We start from the raw sequence: 23,127 nt of genomic DNA on the forward strand, positions 1-23,127 counted from the left end.
TTTCATTTTAAAATTCGCGCAAGGAAATGAACGAAAACTTTGTACATCCAATGTCTCAGGAAAGAATTTATCAATGTTTACTTTCAAAGCGTGTTATTCACACTCTACTTAGTTTTACATTATTGTTCAAGGCCGATCACTGAACGCCAGCACAGCTTTTATAATGGAAACAATATGTCTGGATTTTGTCATTCACTGATCTAATGCAGCAGTAGCCTTTTTCGAGAAGTAAAACTCGTTGATTTCCTCGGTTCCTATTAACAAAACCATGATATTCTTGCATCCAGAGTTTTCCCAAGAATTGAAACCCATAAAGGTGAAGCTAGCGCTGAACTAAAGGCCATCCTGATGCTCATTAGCTAGCTACATTTTTTAAGAACCCGATGCAAGGACGTAAAATTGGTTCACGCTGTGATTTTATTCCGTCACAAGTCATTAAATAGCCAAAGGTCGAGTTGATATTCGAATAGTATAGAATTCAGTAGGGTTAAATGGTATCGATTTGAATTGCTTTATGATATATATAGGATCGGTACTGGCTTATATAGAAATGGCAATGTTGCATAAAACGATTTTATATCACAAAAAGTAGCACTTTCCGCTATATCGTATATATCATGACTAATGTCATTTGTAAATATATGTGTGGGGCATACCTTGTAAAAAACTCCTGTGAGAAATACTTGCAACGGTTTATGTTGCACACTATGTGTGCTATATGTTGGCAACATGCTGTGCAGTGTCTCCATGTGAGACTACAACATCCACTAGTATCGAACACTCGCTACGGCTCTTCACCAATTGATCAAAATTGCCAGTCACGACTCCAAAAAAAACCCCAGTATATAAACTCAGTGGTGTACCGGCAGCGGTGGGTGAACATACGTGTCTGACTTTTTGCAGCGAAAACGGTTTGCAAAGAAAAAAGGGAAAGGTCCCAATCGAGTAACCTGCAAGATAATCAAGGCTGTGCATTGTTCCACTGTGCTCTCGGCACCCAAACACTGCACGCGTGATCTGGAGGAAGACGAAAGCTGATTGGTTAGCATTTCTTCGTCCATCAAACGTTGCCTTATATAGTCACAAAACTGGCCCCAATACATCACATGTCACTCCTTTTCGCCCGAAATGAGTTTCTACAAGCTTTTCAGAATACCTTTTGACGTCAGAAAAGGTGACGTATCCCCATGGAAACACTGTTTGGCAAAGCACATTAGCTATACAAACGTAAATGACTGACACACCGAATTTGCATGGACACGTGACGTCACCAGAACATTTCAGACCCTGGCGCAGACATATTCCGATTATCTACCACCGACCTTCGCAACACACAGCCGATCGACGCTCTGAATTGGCAGACAATAAGGCAAGTCGACACTGGTTAAAGTCTACAGATTGTCTGCGACCGGCTTTAGACCTGTCATATCGTTGTCTGTGCGTACGCAACACGGCTACTAGCGACCAGCCTGAGAGGCACTGCAGTGGGTGCGGCTGGGCACTCGCTCCATTTCTACCACCTTTGGCTGAGCAGACGGTTGGGTTGGTGTACGACTGATCAACATTAAGGTAAGCCCGTGTTGAAATTACACGACCGACCTATCAGAAGGCAATTAATGGTTGCCGTTTAAGACTGATGATTACGAGGATTCCTTTCTGGCAATCAGGGGATCACTAAAACGATGTCAACACGCAAGATTAAACACACTACCAACTCCACACATCGATGAGATTTGGGGTTGAATCATGGTCGCGGCACTCATCAAGTTCTTTTGACCATTTTCAGTGTAGCAGTCAGACCTGCTACAGGCGGCGGAGGGGGAGTTCGATTCACCAATTATTAAAGTATCCAGCTTACCGACTTTAACAGGATTCGAACTATACAAACCCATCTGGGTTTGCTCTTAAATGGTTGATGTTTTACTGAGATGATTTCGGCCTATAGCATGAAGATAGAACCCGATCGAAGCGAAAAGGACGAACCCCTTCAAATTTAGAAACGAAAAAAATATTTGAGTAATATTTGAGTGTAGTCTGCATATATCAACACAGTTACAATAGGCAATGAAAAATGCCGAAGTACGAACCATACTATGGTGTACTTTTACGACAAACATTTCTTTCTCTCTCTCTTTCCTCCCTCCAGGCGACGCAACCATACGACGCGACGGCACGACGGCTCCCTTGCGTCGTGCCGTCGGGTCGAACTGTCGCCTTCTTGCCATTACGTTTGTACACACACGAAGCGTCGCGTCGTGCGTTGCGTCGCCCGTCACGTCGTGCTGTCTGAGGTCCTTTCCTTGTTGCATTTTTTTCTGCCTAGACGTCGCCCCTTCTGTCGCCCGTCGCGTCGTGGGTAGCTTCGTACGTCGTGTCGTGCATCGTGTCGCCTGAAGAACGACGCGACGCACGACACGCACGACGCGACGCGTCGTGTGCTGCCGCCCTTTGCTTCATGGTGTTTATAGAGGGCGCCTTTACTGTTTTTTTTTTCATTTCCTTCCCCCGGCCCGTGCTAGCACAGTACATGCCATAGGTACCAGGCCTTGATTCTGTTGTTCTTTTTCGTGGATTCTTCTTTCTAACTTTGTGTTATCATTCAGAGAGAGTTGTTGAAGAAAACTCTTCTCCTTTTTTTTTAATCAAATGTAATCAGAAAGAGCTTCGCGACTAATCAGCATTGTCTTCAGGAAATATATAACATTAACGTCAGCCACAACAATGTTTTAGCTTTTCCTGATCTAATTCTGATTTTTCTAATAATTATTGTAAATCCATTCTATGATACAATACATCAATCATTATTACGTGCTGGCAGAAATGTAACATGCGGATCTGATGAGAAATTAAAGCGCGAGGCCAAACAGAGAGGAAGAAAAGACACCGCCACAATGGCAGTAGGACTTTCTACAGTGTTTAATTAAGAAACAAGGACTAATATCATTGAAAGTGTGGTGCTGATGAAGTTAACGGGGAAGACTAAACTGAAAGAAGACTGAATATTCTAAGGGTAATAATATAGAGCAGGCTGGGTGGTAACTGCCTGGGCCCGTAGTCAAACTTGCGGTGGTACAATTGTAAACAAATTGTCTGGAGGAGTGGGAGAACTACTTGGAAACTGATTGCATGGACCACAGAAAAATATTTATAAAGTTACAAATCTACCACAAATGGGAACTTCATCAACGGTTCTAAAAAGAAATTGGACGGACATTTGAACAGGGATCAGCCGGGTAAATTAAAAAGTGACGAATTCTGGGCTTACACTTATTATGTGAGAGCACCTACATACGCAGACTTTCTTTTTGCTCGTTTTCATTTTTTCCCGATAAAATATGACAAAACTAATTCAATTTGATGAACGGATGAAACACCCCCCAAAAAATCAACGCCTGCGGCTCAGGGCATGTATTTTGCAAGCGTGTTGGACGGAAATGAGAGAAAACAAAAGAAACCATTGGCTGGGAAATTAAAGAGTGACGAATTCTGAGCTTGCGGTTTCCACTTATTTTGAGAGAGCAGTTCCAATTTATTGGGATTTTCTTTTGCTCTTTTATCATTTTTTTCAATAAAATATGATTGAAATCAATCCCAATAAATGAATCGATGATACAAAAACAATGAAAAATCAACACCAAAGAGCGAATTGCATGTACTTTGCAAGAAAGGTGGACGGAAATGAAAGAAAACAGTAAAGGCACCCTCTATAAACACCATGAAGTAAAGGGCGACAGAACACGACGCGTCGTGCGTCGCGTCGGGTGTGTACACACGAGATGGCAAGAAGGCGACGGTTCGACCCGACGGCACGACGCAAGGGAGCCGTCGCGTCGTCTGGTTGCGTCGCCTGGAGGGAGGAAAGAGAGAGAGAGAGAAATGTTTGTCGTAAATAGTACACCATACGAACGCCCTGTTCGTTGGATAAAGGTTTCAAATGGAACGTTTGGGACACTTCTCGCTTCAGTCGTGGAATCGGGGGCTGATTAAGTGTTCTGTCGGCCTAAGGCACTGCTAGTGCGCATAGGAACTGTAGTGATGACCAAGAACCTCCAATGTCATTGAGCAGGTTGCAGCAAAGCCTCGTGTTTCATTTTGAAAAAGCTAGTTTGAGTGTTTATCGGAAATCTGATAGGCATTGGAACTATTAAAAACCTTTCTTACTGTTTCAATAGACTTGGTGCCAAGTTGGTAATTGTTGGTTTGGTAAAAATTATTTTCCAAGCTCAATAACGTTGTGATCTACAAGTGCATTACTTGATGCGATGTGCACATTACATCTACTCATTATAAATGTATTTCTGTCTTTGCACGAGGATTATGGAAATAGTCCGGGGGAACAGTCTGACTGGTTTAGATTTTTTCGACTCTGTCCATCCAACAGCGCATTAAGCCAATTACAAGATGAAGTGATGATTATGAAGATAAGAAATGTTCAGTTTTAGAGGCAGGAGGAAAACCCCGGATGAGTATTCGAGGCAAAACCAACAGAATCAAATCCCCATGCTGACCCTAGTTGGGACTCAAAACCATTCATTATAAAATGCATAAAACCATATGCTTTCATATATTGAGTAATTTTATTGAAAACCAACATGCGGCATACGGAAGTGTGAGAATATTTCTGTGAGCACAAAGTGAGCGCAGCTTTAAATGAGCAACCAACTAACTTGCTACCGTTTTTAAAACAGACACTTATTAATCAGCTAAAAAAAAATGAGTTCACAACCTTACTTAAAGATTCACATTTAACAACTTCCGGCATAAAAGAGTCAGTTTTAACTGAGAACGAATAATTTTGTTATGTAGACAAAGTTTCTTTGATTTTGAATTCCGTTGTTGGTAACTTCATTCAACAGAAACGTCAGCACTCTGCTTTTCACTTTGGTTTCATCTCTGCCCCGAAGAAGAATTCTGTTACTCATATCACATCGTCTTGTCACACGATTTGGGTTCAGTGCGTCTTTAGATCCGATAAACACAAATTATGGCTGTCTTGGAGATTTTTCCGGTGAAATCTGGGGAAAATAAACGACAAATTAGTCAATCAGTTTTTGAAACCACTTTTGCCAATAAGTAGCATTTCCGACAGTCCCTACTTCCAGATAGTGAAGTTTCATATACGAAGTCTGATAGGTTCGATAGACTGTCATCAATTTCTTACTAGGCCTATATAGGCTTAAAGTTAAGCATTATAAGGTAAAATTTGAGAAACTTTCTGAAAAAAAATGTAGCTCACAATTCCTTCTGTTCAAGTTCTTCCAAACTTGACGTTGATCTCCAGTAATTCACTGCTGCGTACACTTCAACCATTATTCTTTCCAAATTTATCCATTCCCAAGTGCAGAATTCAGTTTTTCTTCGAAATCTGACGACTGAAGCACAAAAACCTCAACCGGTTTTTGAAAAACTCCATTTGAAAGTACACGCAACGAAATACGGCCGTTCCACAATAGTGCGCCACCAAGAGTTTGCAACGTGTTGGTCAATCACTATGGGTGCGTTCGATTAGCTTACACGTGTAAGTCAAACTTACACGAGAGCGTTCGTTTAGCCATCACGTGATGTTCGTGCCTGCCCTGGTGTCAGCCACCACTACCCCAGCTGGCGAGCGGGTCTCTGGAGGCTGCCCGAGTGTAATGACGTCACGGATGGACTGTTCGAGCATGGACGTAGATGATGGAATGAGGCGGGGACTTGACCTTTATCCCAGAATGCCTTGGAAAACACACTGCAGCGTTCGATAAGCCTCATTTTGAGGCTTCCCTTGAGTGTAACACTGGTGTGTCCAGGGAAGCTAATCGAACGCACCCAATGTGCGAAATTTGTGGACCCAATGCGCGTTTGGAAAGGTCAAGAAATTCCGCGCGTTAGTTGTCCCAGGTTCGATTCCCGGCCCGGTCCACCTTTGTTGTCCCAGGTTCGATTCCCGGCCCGGTCCACCTTTGTTGTCCCAGGTTCGATTCCCAGCCTGGTCCACCCGTGGATTGGATTTTAAGTCCCTACCTGACTCCGTGGGATTTACCCAGAATATTCCTCTGGGGTTTTCCTCCCACCTCTAAAACTGTAACTGCTTCTTACTGTCGCCCCTTTACTGATGTCGGTGAATACAAGGCGCCCTTGTAAGCCATCGGCTCAACCGTGTTTAAATGTATTCATTGTTCCACGCTTAATGTCTTCATTGTACAGCCCATTTACATATCTATATGAAATTTGCGGTTTATAAATGAATAGATTATTATGCCCCTGTTCGGAGCGGGGTCAAAATATATTATTGGTATTACCTGCTCGAGAAAGTGGTTAAGCCAGCCTTTGTCTTGAATGTAAACTTCAAGGCTACAAATTTGGGCAGCTATTGTAATAGCCTTTGAAAATGGATCTTTTCCAACAGGAAAGAACCTTAAAAAACAAAAAATACCCTCTGGGATTTAAACCAAGAACAATATCAAACCTTTTCTTTACCAGCCTCGCTGCGCAATCCAGTTCGACCGAATTTCTTTTCCCTTCAGTTCAATTTAAAAATGATCCTGTTACAAGCAGATTAAATGGCTGTGTCGCTTCAATTCATTAACAAAGTGTAGCATATAAAACAATTTCGATTTGTTACTACTCGGCATACATTATTCGATTCATTTTATTCTATGCTCCAAATCTCAGTTTTTCATTCGTCGTCCATTTTTCTGTCCAGATTTTGCATGTAGACTGTCCCAATTCGATTTCAATTTTTTTTTGTCAACTTGAAAATTTTCGTTCGTTTGCTGCGCACGAGGGCGAGCAAAATCAATAGGGTTCCGTTCTGTGAGAGCTATTTTCAAATGTTGCGATACATTAGGGTACCATTCACCATTCTCGGGCGACGACGTACGTGGCGGAACAAACCTAACCCAGTCTGAAGCTAGCCCACAATTCCCCTTCTTCAGCCTTGTATTCAGCGTGTAGTGCAAATGGTGCATGGTACCCAGAAGTACATATATCTACTGAATTGGATACGGTCAGAAAGGAGCCCTGTTAATTTCTTTTGACCCCTTGCGCTCAGGGAGAACGCAAAGACTGCTTTTTCCTTTAGTCCAGTTTAACACCCTTCTAGACCGGAAAGTAATAGCTATAATAATCTTGGAGGGTTTTCAGCAGATGGAAGTTAAAATGGTGTAGTAGCTAAGAGAAAATGACATTGAGAATCGTACCCCTGTACATTTTCAATGGGCCGCTCAAGCTTCATGCCTCCACATGCCATTTATGCGCATGCGCACATAAATTAATTAGAATTATTAGTGGAAGGGGTCTATGGGAGGGTAATTCGTGGTGCGTGCGCGTGTATATGACGAAGTCACTTACAATGCCTACTATGTTCATCTGTACTTCCAAAACTTTCGCCACACTCATATCAACTTGTATCAACGTTTATCAAACCACACAGGTTTGCTGTAGTGACTACACAGCCGTGTTTGTCTACCTGTGGTACACCATGAAGCTTCTGGAAGTTGCCATCCTTCTAACCTCCATTGGTAAATGTTGTTTTCATTAATTGATTAGTCATCTCACTGGAGAAAGGAAAGACAAACAAAAAAGATCAAATTCGACACACAGCATTGCATGCAGTTGATGTCATCCTTAGTAGAAATCGTCAAAGCGGTGCCCTAAATAGGTTTCAGAAGCTGATAATTACTAGTACACGTCAATTGCATGATTTAGGAAATAGTGTAGATGAGAATATGACAGTAATTCTTTCCAATGCAGGAGGCATCATGGGGTTGCAGTGTTACACCTGCACCAATGGAGCTGGTGCAGGTACCGACACCAGTGCCTGCGATGACCCATTCGATACCAGCACCACTGATCCTTACGTTCTGAAAACCACTTGCACAACTGGGTTCGATACCTGTGCCGTAAGTACCAAATCTCAACTATAGTATAAAATAACCCATGTAAACACTGTAAGCTTGTGGGCTAAAAAATTACAATATACCTTGTGAGCTTCTTTGAGAGAAATTAGATGTATTTTTCACACATTTTGTCTTCAATCGTTTCAGCTACAGAGCCACTCTAGAATTTTAAAAACAATGTCGCCAGTTTTCTTTGTACTAAAAAAAAGTACTGGAAACCACTCCAGAAATAAAAACAACTCGCCTTTTGTGTACACTTGAAGCGTTACCACATGCAACAACAGGCCATGCTATCGCCCCCACTCAAGCAGTTTGATCGTCGCAAGTGTTTGTGTATTTGTCAACGCATGTATCTGCCCATGTTTTGTTTTGTGCACACAGAAAGCAACTCTATCCAGTGGCGGATCGAATTTAGTGGCGAGAACGTGTTACTCCAGTCTTGTCTGCCCAGCTCAAAATGGATGCGCCTCGGGCGACTATGGCGGCCAATCCGCCACAGTCTGCTGCTGCAGCGGCAGTCTGTGCAACGGAGTTGGGTCGTTGGCCGCAAACGTCATCGCTACTGTCGCCATCATCTTCATGGCAATGCTTCTCGCTCGCTAGGAGCTAGACGAGTAAGAACGAGACGCTAGACACTTAGTTTAGCTTGGCACTGCATTCTACCTCCACATTTTTGAAGTTATTTCTGAATAACGAACGCGCATCGATAACCTGGGAAATTTATCCTACAGAAAATTTGGAAAAAGAAAAAAGTAAAATCATTCAGAAAAAACAGTGCGAGCCTCACTTTGACATCCAACGTTCCTGCCCCCCCCCAGTTGAGCATCCTAGCTTCGCCTGTGGTATATACATGTACATTATATACCAGAACCACACTGAATTGTCTAAATTGTGGTTGCTCGGTTTAAAAAAAATCGACGGCTATACCAGCCCCATAATAATGGAAATCGAGAAAAGAAATCCAATGATGAGAAATGTTAGAGTTTGAGCCAATTTGAAATTTATTCATTGAAAAACCACTCTTCAGAATGTATACTTGATTGAAACCTCAGTTTAACAGTTGTGCAAACCAGTAGCGAAATGGTCCTGCGAATTGTAATTTCATTTGTGGAGTACAAATATGTCAAAGCCAAGTTCTGTTATTGAAGTACACAGACTAGCACGGTTAAGGTACACAGATTGTGGCAAAGACTACAGGGTTTTTTTGTTGATCGTTCATACTTTCTAAAGATTGAGTATTAAATACTATGACGTCTTGAATACATAAAAACGATCTGATATTCATGATGTAATACATTCATACAGCAACCGATAGGTGGCACAGCCGCCTATATTTTGACTTAAAGCAAAGAAAAATGAACTACTAAAACAATACGGGAATTTGGTCAAATAAAAAGCCTCTTTGTGATGGGTGGACCTCAAGCTTAACCAAGTCGCAATCTGAACAATTTTAGTCAATTAATCAGTCAAATTTGAAGTGCACAGTAGCTTTGGCCATTTTTATCTCAATTCATTTCCTAATTTAGTCATCCTTGATTTCAGGCGTGTGAATCTGAAAGTGAGGTGGGGCATCCTTGCAGTGACGAGAAATGAAATAATGCTTTGAAATAATATCATTGATGAGTGCCTTTTTACATGAACAGTGGGTATTGTTTAAAAACAAGGAATGAGAATCATATGACCACCTTTTTACGAAGAGTTTTTTGTCAGAAAATATTTTCTGTAAACCACAAATAGAGCCTACTGTTTTAATATCACGCTGGATATTACAAAGGGAAGTTTAAGTGAATAAATGGAGGCCATCTAGTTGTGTGAGCTATTACATGTGAATAAAATGATGATCGAAAAAATAAAACATTTCGTTGAGTTTTCTGTAGTTCAGTTCTTTTTACAGAGTTTCCACGAGCATCATTACAGGAAGAAAATATTTGTGAGGCGTTTGGGTGGCTGCGAAGAAATAATTCCTTTCCCTCACCTTTGAAATGAATTGGACCATTTTTTCAGTCTTTTTTTTGAAAACAGGCGAAGTGGCCTGTATTGGCTCGGCCATGATATTTTCTTCATATGTATGCAGTTGGCGTCCACCAAAAGCGCCCTCTTTTGATTGAAGAGGGATTTTTATACAGCAGGAAGAATTAGCCCTATTTTGAAGTATGGAAGACACATCAGCAGGGAGACTTTCGGTTTGGGAAAATATTTTCAGTTTACTCTCAATAGACGGGTGAAGGCCAAAATAAACTTCCGCAGAAAACAGTGATACATACCTGAATTCCAAAAATCAGGGAAAATACTCAAAAGTTTCTAAGGCATTCAAAATGCACATCAAATTAAAGCTCATTTCATGATTTATTATGTTATCATGAATTAATTAACCGATGACTTTTCGTAGATATTTTTTCCCACACAAACACCCCTTGCACAAGGGGTTTGTGCACAAATCCTGTCATACCTCAAGTATCCACTCCTAACCACGTTCAATGAACTCGGCAGCCACAGGGGAGTTCAGAGTCAGTGACTGCTGCAACCGCAGGGTATGCTGAACACACTATACAGTACATGTGTTTATGCATGCTCACAGTGCACATTGATTATGTCAGTGACCAGGATGGTATCAGAATGCCGTTTCAACCTCTTGTCGTTTTAACCCTCCACTTTTCTGTCGGTTGTAAAAATGTAAATGCATGATGTTTCGTCATGGGTGTGGACAGTTACTGTTAAATAAACTTCATGCAGCGGGGATTTTTTGCCAACATTTTCACCAGCTTGATTGCCCCAACCTTGTTTGTCACAACTCATCCTGTTTGTTTTCGTTTAGTTGTATTTATAAATTTACAAACCGTGATCACAGAAATTTATGAACATTATAAGGCCAACTTTATTAGTTCCTTATCTCATTGTGTTGTATACTTTCTGCTTCACCAAAAGCTGTTTCCTTTGTGGAATTCGCTCACTTTGGAAAGGGTTACAGTTTGCGACAGTGATCTAACCTTCATGACCGTCTTTCGTGTTATTGAGTTCAGCTGGGAAAGACCTATAGCGGATCAATGGGCATAATAATTGTTTGAAAATGTCATTACTTTCCATGGACGACTGAAATTACTGGTGTAATAATTTCGATGCGGAGCCCATAAATGGATCAACACTCACATTCCTTGATCAAGATCGAAGACGACGCAAAAAAAGGTTGGAACCATTTGACACTTTGAGAATCAAGGACTTGTTGCAAGGGAAATTTTTCTTATTTAGGTATGAGAACGCCAAAGACGAGCAATGTCGCTGACAGCCTTTCTAAGTTTATTGTTTGGAGGTAATTCCCTCCGGAACGATAGCAGCGTTGCAGGGTCAGAAGACGTTAAACAATGCTGTAAAATCAAGATGTATACGTCTTCTTTCATTTTCAAATGAGCCAGAAGGTAGAGACTTTAATATATAGCGACCACGAGACAGGCCTATGAATGATAAACCAGCCGAAAATTACACTACGCCTAACATACAAAATAAGCAAGAACAACAAGGTAGAAATAAGACTGATCAGCTGGTCACCTCCGGACAGGAGAAGCACGTGATGGTGAGCAGCCTGCAAGAGAATTCCCCGACAACAATCCCCTGCTTGCAGAAATAGAACATAATCCAGCCATTCTTGACAGCTACAGAGTTCCAAGTTGGAAATGGTGCACTTCCACATCACATCAGAAAGCGAGGCGCAGAGAGGAAAAGCAACAAGTCATTGCATAAGACAGTTACCAGCATTGAAAAAACAGATGTAACAACCCAGATCCCCGAAACTGTGACTGCCGATCCAGAGAAATTGCCAAAAGATTACGGCAGCAGAGGGAGAGTGTCATGGGCATTGCACGCGACATTAATTTTGGTGAGAAAGAATATCTTTTACTACGTATGGCTGTAGCCTGCAGAAAGGGGAAATAAATGAAAACGTGGCTTCTTGGAATGGCCTTCACGAAATGAGACATAATTTCTATCTTGAAGATGATAGAATCGAGAGATGGATTTTCTCTGTATGATGACATTGTCCAGGTTAACTCTGCACGGCATTTCCATGTTTCCATGGAAATAATCGAGCATCTCCGACAACTATTGCCTGGTTTCTTTGCTCCTAGAAGACAAACTGTCACTGTGAAAGTTGAGATGAATGCAAGAGTTAGCTATTCTTCATCCTAAGCACAGAGGCAGTGTTGCATCTTGTTTCAAACTTATGTACTGATTGGAGGGTTGAGTATTGAGAGGACACGCTAGAACAATTTCGTGTCGCAAATAAAAATATGCTAAGCCTGTAAAACAACGCAGGATAATAAAAGCATGCGCAGAAATGGAAAAATATGCCAAGGGATACGACCCGACATGCATCGGTGAATTCAAACAATACTACTTATTAATTCCCCACTTGACTGATCGTGTTCATGTACGGTGGTATTGTTTGATAATAAATAATAAAATAACAAATAGGAGTGGGTTTCGGTTCGTTGATTTAAAACCCACGCTTTCTTTAATAGAAACCCTTAGGCCTATTTCGTGGGATGGACTGTGTACAAACATATGGATAACAAAAGAAAAATGCTGAAATTAAAATTTCATTAAATACATTTCGATGGAACGTTGAATATCAGTACGCATGCAACAATTGAATTACAAGCTAAGATGTAAGAAACGTTGAAAAGAGAGCATAAATGAATATTGCTGTCACTGTTCAATGATTTTGTCATTTAGCAGTTCAAGCATGGTCATCTAAAGAACGGACTTTTAAGACCAATACAAAATAGGGATGTTAGCGCTAGTGCAACCATTGCTGGATAGTGTTTGCATTTCATTTATATGAAATGTCACAAGTGTGCTACTAAGTCTGAACATTTCCTGTTTCGTGTATCTGGAGGGTTGTTTCATTCATTTTGAATCTGAATGATCACAAATGATTTAACAATGTTGACCGTGACAGAAAAATCAGCTGAATTCTATGTCAAACAAGAAGTTAACTTGAAGAAATCTTTTATCGCTGTATCAATTTAAACTCTGTTTAATTTTTAATTCAGTTTGGAAATGTAAATTCAATAAAAACTTAATGTTTAACCTTAACAATCCTCAATCCTCCAACAGGTGAAGGATTGAGGACTGTTAGGGTTAAGGTGTTCACTTTTGCTGTTCTATATTGATGTAACAGTTACCGATAATTTTCAGTATTTGGCAAAGGTAAACTTTAAGTGAACTTTATTAAATCGTTTTCCCAGTAACAACATTGAAGTGCATGCTGGCGATTACAACTACAGACATCTTGAAACCATCTTCTTATCTAAGATGTTATAGCGGCGTCATCATATCTCCTTTATATCAGAGGTATATTAAGCATTATTTTCATGTGTAGAAGTGAATGTAATGTTAGAAATAATTGCGACGAAAAGGGTACTTCTAAAGGTTCAATCGAATTGTCACCTCATATTAGGCATGCGCCCCCTACTGAATAGAATGAAAATTCCACCCCAAACTCGCATTCCCTTTTTTTCACCGGCAACCAGCCCCGTCTGACAAGGTTAATCCGGCGAGGCAATTCACTTCCCTTTCTCAGCCCACTCGCATCCCATTTTTTTCTACCGGCAACCAGCTCTGTCTGACACGGTCAATTCGGCGAGGCAATTCGCATCCCTTTCTCAGCCCACTCCCAGCCGGTGAAAAAAGGTGAATGTTGATTGTCCAATTTCATACCTACGTTTTCATTTCTTCAAAACCTGCGCAAGGATATGGACACAAATTTTGTACACCTGCCCCACCGTGCTTACTGTCAAAAGAGCCGCTAGTGTGAGGTTGTGTTATTTTGAATGTGTGGGTGTGTGTGGGGGGGAGCACACGGGGGCAGAGGGTTCAAGTGGGAGTGGGAAGGAGTCCCCGTTTCCCATTATATATTTACGCTACTGTCTAGAAGTGCCCATTTAGTTATGATTAGAACTTTTGCGCAACGTTGACACAATACGTCACCATGCACTTTACGGGTAACATTCCGGGCTTTCTGAACATTTAAGGGATATTCAATTCACTTGCAAGTTGCTCTCCAGAAAATAATTCCAATGTTAAAATTGATGGCGATGGCAGACTAGGACGGGTGACGGCCCGACACGACTGGCAAAAGGAGGGACGAAGATAGAAGGACGAGACGTGCGACGCCGATCACCTGACACGAGGGACGGCCGAGGCACAATGGGTCGTATGAATAAGAACTTGCAAATACTATGAAACAGTTGGTGACTTGCCCCTGACCCACGATAAATATTGTTGAACGTCTCAGCTTCTTCCACTTTAACAGCCTTTTCATTTGGGTATGAACAAGAACTTTGCACATCCAATGTGCCTGCACGAAAGAAATTACGAACGTTCACTTTCAAACGGTTTTATAGCTATTCACACTGGCTTTTGTAGCCAAAGGTTAAAAACAGGCCACAGGGAAAGTCCCAAAACGAGTGACCTGCAAGATAATCAGGCTGTGCATCGTTCTGCGTTGCTCTCCGCACCCAAACACCGCACGTGTGATCTGGAGAAAGGCGAAAGCTGATTGGTTAGCATTTCTTCGTTCATCATACCTTGCCTTATATAGTCACAAAACTGGCCCCAAGATATCATATGCCCCTCCTTTTTGCACGCAAGTGGTTTCCACAAGTTTTTCAGAATGCCCTTTGACGTCAGGAAAGGTGAAATATCACCATAGAAACACGACACGACAAAGCACATTAGCTATACAAACGTCAATGCCTGATAAACCTCATTTGCATGGGCACGTGATCGCAATGACGTCACCAGAATGCTTCTAACAGCGCAACAGATATACATGTATTCACAACAATTACCACAAACTGTCGCAAGTCACAGTCGATAGACACACTTGGTTCGGCAGACAATAAGCCAAGTCGACACAGGTCAAAGTCTACAGATTGTCTGCGATCGGCTTCAGACGTGTCATATCGTTGTCTGTGCCCACGCAACAGTGAGCTACCAGCGACCAGCGGCAGTGGGTGCGGCTGGGCACTCGCTCCATTTCTACCACCTTTGGCTGAGCAGACGGTTGGGTTGGTGTACGACTGATCAACATTAAGGTAAGCCCGTGTTGAAATTACACGACCGACCTATAAGACGGCAATTAATGGTTGCCGTTTAAGACTGATGATTACGAGGATTCCTTTCTGGCAATCATGGGATCACTAAAACGATGTCAACACGCAAGATTAAACACACTACCAACTCCACACATCGATGAGATTTGGGGTTGAATCATGGTCGCGGCACTCATCAAGTTCTCTTGACCATTTTCAGTGTAGCAGTCAGACCTGCTACAGGCGGCGGAGGGGGAGTTCGATTCACCAATTATTAAAGTATCCAGCTTACCGACTTTAACAGGATTCGAACTAAACAAACCCATCTCGGTTTGCTCTTAATTGGTTGATGTTTTACTGAGATGATTTCGGCCTATAGCATGAAGATAGAACCCGATCGAAGCAAAAAGGATGAACCCCCTCAAATTTAGAAATGAAAAAAAATATTTGAGTAATCAGACAATATGGACCCTATTATTCACTCCACTATCCAACATTTTCAGTCTCACCTTATGTTGTCAAAACGGCGTAGTTACTCTGCACGTAGGCCTGAGTTGAAACGTGCTGTATGGGTCGGAGGCGATAATATTATTTAAATCATGCATGAGAATTGTTAACCTCACAGGGAAATCCCCAGTCCCCTGCAATTTTGTACACCTTGATAATTCCAAAATATCAATAGTATGTAGGGTATGTCGACACAGTTACAAACGACAATGAAAAATGCCACAATACGAACGCTGATTCGTTGGATAAAGGTTTCAAGTGGAACGTTTGGTACGCTTCTCTCTTCAGCCGTGGGACCGGGGTCTGATTAAGTGTTCTGATTTTGTGCCCTGTGTCAGAAAAGTGATGAAAAGTCTGATTTAAATATCCCCCAAATTATCTTTTTTTCTCTTGAAAAAAAGGTTAGTGTTGCCAATTCTGATCAATTTCTACTGAAAATAAGATTTCCTGGTTATAAACAGGAGATTTATATAAGGTAAAAGATTGTCCACATCGGTTGCCTGCAAAAATTCGTAATCCGCCAAATAGAACAATCTGTAAAATAAGTTTGAATTTGAACCAAGTTTTTGCGGCAAGTAGTGAAGATCCTGACAATTTGTAACGGAAAAATCCGTCACAGATCTAATTTATAATGTATAATTAAAATGAAGACTCAATCAGCCTAGCTTTGGGCGTTCCACAAGACAATAAAACATATACAATCTTTCACATACAAATAAAACAAACTTACACAAAGAAGGTGAGTTTACGATCGGCGCACCCCTTAAACATCACAATTACAAAGGCTGCACAAACCGTGAACGCTTCCAGCAAAAGCAATATGAAAAACATGATACCCACTGCCTGTCAAGATCTATCTTGATGTGTCCCCGGCCAAGCGGATGGAAAATGACTCCCTGATCAGTTGTACCCTAGTAAATCAAAGAGCTAACAAAGGGCTCCGTTGGGCTTGGAGCTAGAGCCACTAGGGCCTTGTTACATTAATATGTTCATGCCTCCCGCTCAAGTAGTTCAATAGTAAAGAAATAATGAAGAAGGTTGCATGGCCATTCAGCTCTCAATTGTAGGCAAGTATCAAGAATGCAGTCAAACCAAATTCAGATACATTTCAGGTTTTGGTATTTTTTCCCTTTGAAACAGGTCAATCCGTGAGGTACCCGATTGCTACCTTGTTTGGCTGTGCAGCAGCTGCAGTTCACCATGAAACTCTTGGAAGTTGTCCTCTTTCTGAGTTTTATTGGTAACGTCCGCTTACATTAATTTGTCCAAACCTGCTCTAAAACACATAAATAAAACGCCTATACTCCTTTACACACATCACTTTATTGCAAAACAGAAAAAAGGCATTCTTACCAAAGTCAATAAGCCAACGGACACGCTACCCTCATAAAATATACATAAAACTCAAAACCGTTCATACAAACAATGCAGTGTGTCGTCATGAACTAAGAACTATATCTGTAGTAGGTTATATATCATTATTTGCTATTTGGTTATTTCCGTCTATTCCAGGAGGCATCATGGGCCTCTCCTGCTATGAATGCAGCCTTACCAACAGCTGCTCCGATCCATTCACACCCAGTGACTCCCTGAAAAAAACCTGTTCGTCTCAGGACGGTGTCTGCTACGTAAGTGAATTATTTAACCAAGACTCACTTCGATGATATAAGCTATTGAGATGGCTATCCTTTTCTTTTCAGGAAAAAATACCCAAAAAACAAAAGTAACATTTAACAGAAAGCAGCAATAAAGGCTATCGAAACATTCCCCTGAAAGTAAACTCAGAATAAGCCAGCTGTTTGGGGAACTTCGTCCATGTAGGTACATGCCAGTTATAAATGTAGTCGAGTAAGTCGACAGGAACACAGCTATTCTTAACAGTGCGCCAGAAAGAGTTTGCATTGGCCAATCACAATGTGTGAAATCTGTCGACCCTTTCAAAATGCGCATTGGATCGACAGATTTTGCTCACTGTGATTGGCCAACACGGTGCTCTGCAAACTCTTGATGGCGCACTACTGTGAATCAGCCGTATTAAACAACTCGAAATATGAACCAAATCAAGGGAGAATGAGTACCAAAAGCTAAGTAACAGAAACAGGAACCTTTAACCCGCTTGTTATCTAATAGTTCCGCTTAATTTCTGAGCGCCCACATAGGTAATATTTCTTACTGATTCTCACCTTTTTTAAAAATATGTAATGGCCCTTTTTCGGAAATGTTCGCTCCACAGGGTGCTTCAAGTAGGTAACTCCCAGATAACGAATCGGTACAATCAATTCGGTACTCAATGTTGTCTTATACGGCAGTAGGGTCAAGATGGGATGCCCCGTCAGCCGCTTTTAAGTATTTGATTTTTTTTTGGGGGGGGTGGGCTTTTCTTTTGCTTTGTTTTGTTCTTAATTGGTTACTGTACAACATAAAAAGCCTGAAAATATCACTAAAAATATGCCTTGCTTGTACTGCCGGGTGCCCCCTTGTAAATGCTGGATCTGTCATTGTACGGAGCCTTGAAAGTGCCATCAGATTCGTTGAGATCCCTCTTCTCACGATGACGACGTTCTACAGGCAGAATTTGAGGCAACTTATTACGGAGGTTTTACATACTCAGATTAGGATGCCGATGCTGAGCACGCTAAGATGATCCATCATGAATGCAGGCATCCTGCACTGAAATAATGTGTCCACATCCCACTAATTGGCAACACCCTAAAACTCTGCGGATAGCATCCCACTTCCAAGATATCATTATTCCGTGACTACATATATCCAGATATCGACAGGTTGCCTTTCATAACGTCGTCATCCATAAGTAAAACACATCATGGTCTTTGCTAGTCTGCCATGGCACGTCCACAGTTCCGCACTAAGTCCATGAGTTTACAATCACCTTACTCGCCTCCTGACAATTGCGAACATATATTCACGAGCATCATGGATTTAAAATAAACAGAATTCAAGTCAGCAAAATTGGCCTGATTGATGAACAGGATGGGGCAGGACGGTTAAATTTCAAGGTTTTTTGTTGTGCCTATGGTCTTACAAATTTCCTTTAGGGGCCGATTTGAAGGACAAGGGCGGCGATTTTTGAATGTTGTTTATCAATAAGTGTAAACGACATGAACACAGACCAATTATTTCTACACGGTAGGGTCATTATGCGATACAAGACTCGGAGGCCCAAACACTTGGGGCATTATAAAATGATATTAGGTGGGGGTGTGTCTTCCTATTTGTCCATCCTCCCCTCCCCCAAAGATTGACGTGCATAGCCCAGAGCAGTGAACACAAAGCAACTGAAGTACGATTTTTCTCTTTCAGCAAGGTTAGTCGGTGATATTGTTGGTGGCGTGTCCGAATAATCGTACACAACTATGCGAATGTCGCTACATTGATCTGAAATTTATTCATATCTGTTCGTCCTGCCAATTACAGGATGATAATGGGTGACTAAGACAATGAAGAAATATTCATTTTGAAAGGTGGGAGGAAATCCCGGATAAATGCTTCGGGGAAAACCCACGGACTCAGAAAGGGACGGCAAACCCAATCCATGTGTGGACCGATCCGGGTTCGAACCCAGGGCCCCGGAGGTGGAAGGCGAGGAAAGAAACACTACACCAACCTGAATCCCCTAATCTTGTGCTTTATTCTTTCCGTGTTCGCTGCAGAAACTGAAGGCCGAGGGCAGCGGCGTGAGCATAATTCAAAGATCGTGTGCGCCGGCTGCATCATGTGTTAATATGAATGACTGTTTCAGCGCCTCGTATCAGGGCGCTACGGCCACGGCTTGTTGCTGCACTGGGAACTACTGTAACGGAGCCAGCTCGCTGGGGGTGACGTCCGTCATGGTCACTGCCGCCGTAGGCCTGGTGGCCATGGCCATAGTGGTGTAAAGACAGAGACACAGATAAGAATCTGCCATGATAGCTTACAGTTTAATCAGCTGCAGCCTATAGAGTGCTTTCGCAAAATTCAGTGTTTCGTAAATCACTGTGCTTTCAAGGGAGCGATCGCGGGCAAATAGCCCACGGAGCGCTCGGCCATTCATGAATTTGTGTCTCCTGTTCGGGTGTATCCTCTGTATGTTAATTCAAGACGCAGGCCAATTTTTGAAGCATGGAACGTTCTATTTCCTAAATGATGCCAAAAAATCACTGCTTTCCGAGAGTCTCATTACACGTGCAGATGACACATAGGGAGACCGTGGAAAAATAAATAGTGTGGTAAGACAATGAAGCAGGAAGAATCATAGAAAATAAAGATGCGCCAATAATTACAAAAGGCACATCCTCCTGCCACAGAAGACAACCATGTGAAAAAGGACATTATAAGGATGCACTTCATAAGAACAAATCTAAAACTTCAGACGACGCTTGATAAACATGGCGATCAAAAACCAAAAGTTAAAAAAAATCAAACCAGTTCAAGAGCATTTTCCTGAAGTGACCTATCGACCCACTCGTGCCCTGTAAATCGTGCGTTGTAGACAACTTACGAAACTGGTAAGAGCGATTTGCGAAGTTCATTGACAACAGTTTGGCAGCCCCTTCCCTCCAAGCTCGAAAAGCTTTTTACACTGACGTTATGAAACTAACCACACAAAACACAATGAGGGGGATATAGCTAAATTGACTGGCAGACAATGACAGGTTGCCAAATTAATTGGTAGATGATTAGGGGACCCAGCAGTGTTGTAGTCGAGACCGCCACAAGGTTATGCGCAAGACCATACGCAAGACCATTCGCGAGACCAATCCCAACTTCCCTCGGGACAGTGTGAACTATGACAATGAATGCATAATTGAATTCAGACTGGAGGTCTTGGGTTGGTCTTTTTGTGATGACCTTATGGGTAGGTCCCGTGGACCTCTCAGAGATGTTTCGACTACAACTCTGGTCGATTGGTGGCAGCATACATGACACCAACTGTAAACGGGACTCTATAAAGGCAGCCTATAGTAGCCACAGAAAAACCTACCCCAATACGCATTCACACTTACCGTAGGGGAAAAGTCTGCTACCTTCGACAGTTAAAATTGCCCTTCTAGTTTGTGCTTGTCATCCACGTTTACCGGTTAGCATTTCAACTACAACAAACAAATAAACCGAAAAAACGTTGGTGTTTGAATTAAACAGCTTTTCCATCAGTGTAGTGTGGTCCTAGTCCGGCCTTGTGGATACAAGTGTTCAGTATCCACTGCATGTTTCTGCCATGCAATACAGTTGAAATGGGAAGAGGCATACCCAATTCCTTTCTTCTCTTAACTTGCCTTAGCAAAAGTAAAAAAACAAAAAAAGCAAAAAAAAATCTTCTCCTTTAGAGTCTTCGAATTGCATTGCTCAAGGAAAAGGCCTGTTAAAAAAAATAACACTCGTGTAATAAAGCAGCATCATGTAGAAATCGGCTCGTGTGGTATTATGAAGAGTCAAGGCTGAGTAAAATTGCTATGAAGTCTTGAATGCTTGTGAATAGCGTTGAAAATGAAAGGTCTGACATTCATGATGTAGCTATCTCCAATGCACTGGGGTATATAGGTTCGATATAGTGATCAGTAAAGAGGCATGAAGAAAGATACATAAATACGATGGCCTTGATGTGCCAATTTTAAGAAAATCAAAGTGCGGGTTAATTAACTTTTAAGTCGTCCGAAGACTGCCACATCAAAACCAACGAAGTTCTGGTCTCAATACAGAAAAAGTTTAATCTTCTAGTAAAAACACTGAAATATGGATTATTATAATAGCTGTCCCAGATCCATTTTGTCTAAATTATAAAGTAAAAATGTGTTTGTAATAATCAAACTTTTGTAAACTGAAATCATTTCTACGTTTTATGCGGTATGTTGCAGATGAGAACGTTACACATGAATAAATGATGACAAACATGTCTGTGTTTTCTCCGAATTTTTATCAGAAGTGTGTGTTCACTGTAGCAGGGGGGCGCTTTGGTTGCGGTTTCAATAAAACATTGAAATTCCTGGATTAAAAGTTAAACGCCTTTATCGGTGAAATCCAATTTCAAAACTTTCAGCTCCAATTTCAAATTTCAAATCAAAGGGGCATGGGGAGGGATAGAGCCTTTGTAACCCCTTGGGCGGTGGCTGCTCTATTTTCACGTACAACACAATTACAAAATTTTACTTGACATTTTACGTGAAATCCTCATTTCTCCATTATAGATTTTGATGTAAAAAATCACTACTAAGAAAATGCTGATTGGAACTAGTTTACAATGATAAGGATAAAGAATCAGGAAAAGATCTTATATAAATAAGATGAAGATGGAAAGCACTACAGTGAAGAATGCTGCACTCCACAGATGACGAAAAACAGTTGAGTCCTTGACGGTGCAAACAATGAGCTGCAACGGGGACGAAGACCACGTCCAATAGGAATGACCGGGCTCGAGACGAAACGGCGAGGGCGTGATGACCGTCGGAAACAGTATGAGAACTTGATGATCCCACACACCGGAACTGGGTTCAGTTCACAAACTGTCCCTTCCGGAACAAAATTCAGCTCTGCTCTTCACTTGGTCTGGACGAACTTACAAAGTGTCGCTCCACAGACGACTCGCCACCACGGGTTGCAAATGGTGCGGAAGTCAACAAGTCAACTTCTCACAGTCCGCGGACGGTGGAACTGCCTTCCAAATTTCCTTAGCTGTGCGTGTCTCTGTCTCTCTCTCTTTGTCTGCCATAGCTCGTTTTTTAAAGCCTACAAGTCTTCAAGTAATTTCTTCATTTTCATTATGTATGTTTCATGAAATAGACTTTTTAGAATTGCTTAATCTTACAAGAAACCTCCGGAACATACACCAGAAGACTAGAAATAACCGTGGAAGATGTCCTTATTGCTCCGTGAAATAACGTAGTCTTATTTCAGGAAACCTACAGAACGCGCAACTTCAACGTTCTAGACTACAGTGAGGTCATTCACGACATGGCGCACGACGCGATGCGTCGTGTGCTCTCGCCCCTTGCTTCATGGTGTTTATAGAGGGCGCCTTAACTGTTTTCTTTCATTTCCGTCCGCCGTGCCGTGCATAGTAGCCAGGGCACAGTCCACTTATTCAAGCCCTATTGAAAACAGTGTAAAATCAGCACTGTTCAGGGCCCAATAACATGCATACCAACATCCCGTAGATTTCTGAAACACAAATGAAATAATTGTCTAGTCCCTAATCTTTCAATTTCTTTTCAATTTTTTGTGGGTTAACCAACTTACATTTTTTTATTATTCCCGCAAAACAAAATCACCCCCCGAAAAGTGATTTTTCCGAAGTCCGATTGCAGCAATTTTTCCAATAGCAACCCTCGACTTTCTCGGGCACTTAATTATGACCATTTTTCAACTGTACTTTTTAGCCATTCTGCGGGACCACGCAGTTGATCCTGGCAACGATTTACAAAGTCTCACCATTTTGGGGGCCCAACAATCTCGTGTTTTCAAAAGATGCTGGGGGCACTTTGAGCTTTCATTTGAGAGCAGAATGGCTAAAAACTACGGTTTAAAAATGGTCCTAAGTGCCCGAGAAAGTTGAGGGTGGCCACTTGAAAAATGGCTGCAATCAGACAGACTTCGGAAAAATCACTTTTCACTTTTTGTTTTGTAGGAATAATTAAAAATGTATAATTGGTTAACCCCCA

At 41.7% G+C, this 23,127-nt stretch overlaps 1 protein-coding gene across 1 annotated transcript; it reads left to right on the plus strand.

Annotated features, from left to right (window-relative positions):
* The first annotated feature begins 1,411 nt into the window (after positions 1 to 1,411).
* LOC110977085 (uncharacterized) lies at positions 1,412 to 21,363 on the plus strand. Its single transcript, XM_087145115.1, has 7 exons — positions 1,412 to 1,569; positions 7,415 to 7,502; positions 7,735 to 7,883; positions 8,262 to 8,478; positions 16,626 to 16,715; positions 16,988 to 17,103; positions 19,147 to 21,363. The coding sequence occupies exons 2-7, from the start codon at positions 7,463 to 7,465 to the stop codon at positions 19,369 to 19,371; spliced, it is 837 nt and encodes a 278-aa protein (XP_087001241.1). The 5' UTR covers positions 1,412 to 1,569; positions 7,415 to 7,462; the 3' UTR covers positions 19,372 to 21,363.
* Positions 21,364 to 23,127: the final 1,764 nt, after the last annotated feature.

The sequence above is a fragment of the Acanthaster planci genome, linkage group LG13 (genome assembly GCF_054643075.1).
Source record: "Acanthaster planci isolate LZ-2023a linkage group LG13, COTS_SCS, whole genome shotgun sequence".
Classification (NCBI taxonomy): Eukaryota; Metazoa; Echinodermata; class Asteroidea; order Valvatida; family Acanthasteridae; genus Acanthaster; species Acanthaster planci.

Excerpts from the sequence above, each read along its gene's own strand:
- LOC110977085 (XM_087145115.1), top strand. The coding sequence starts at position 7,463 with ATGAAGCTTCTGGAAGTTGCCATCCTTCTAACCTCCATTG. Across the intron at positions 7,503-7,734 it reads CATCCTTCTAACCTCCATTG|GAGGCATCATGGGGTTGCAG; the intron begins GTAAATGTTGTT and ends TTTCCAATGCAG. Across the intron at positions 17,104-19,146 it reads CTCAGGACGGTGTCTGCTAC|AAACTGAAGGCCGAGGGCAG; the intron begins GTAAGTGAATTA and ends TGTTCGCTGCAG.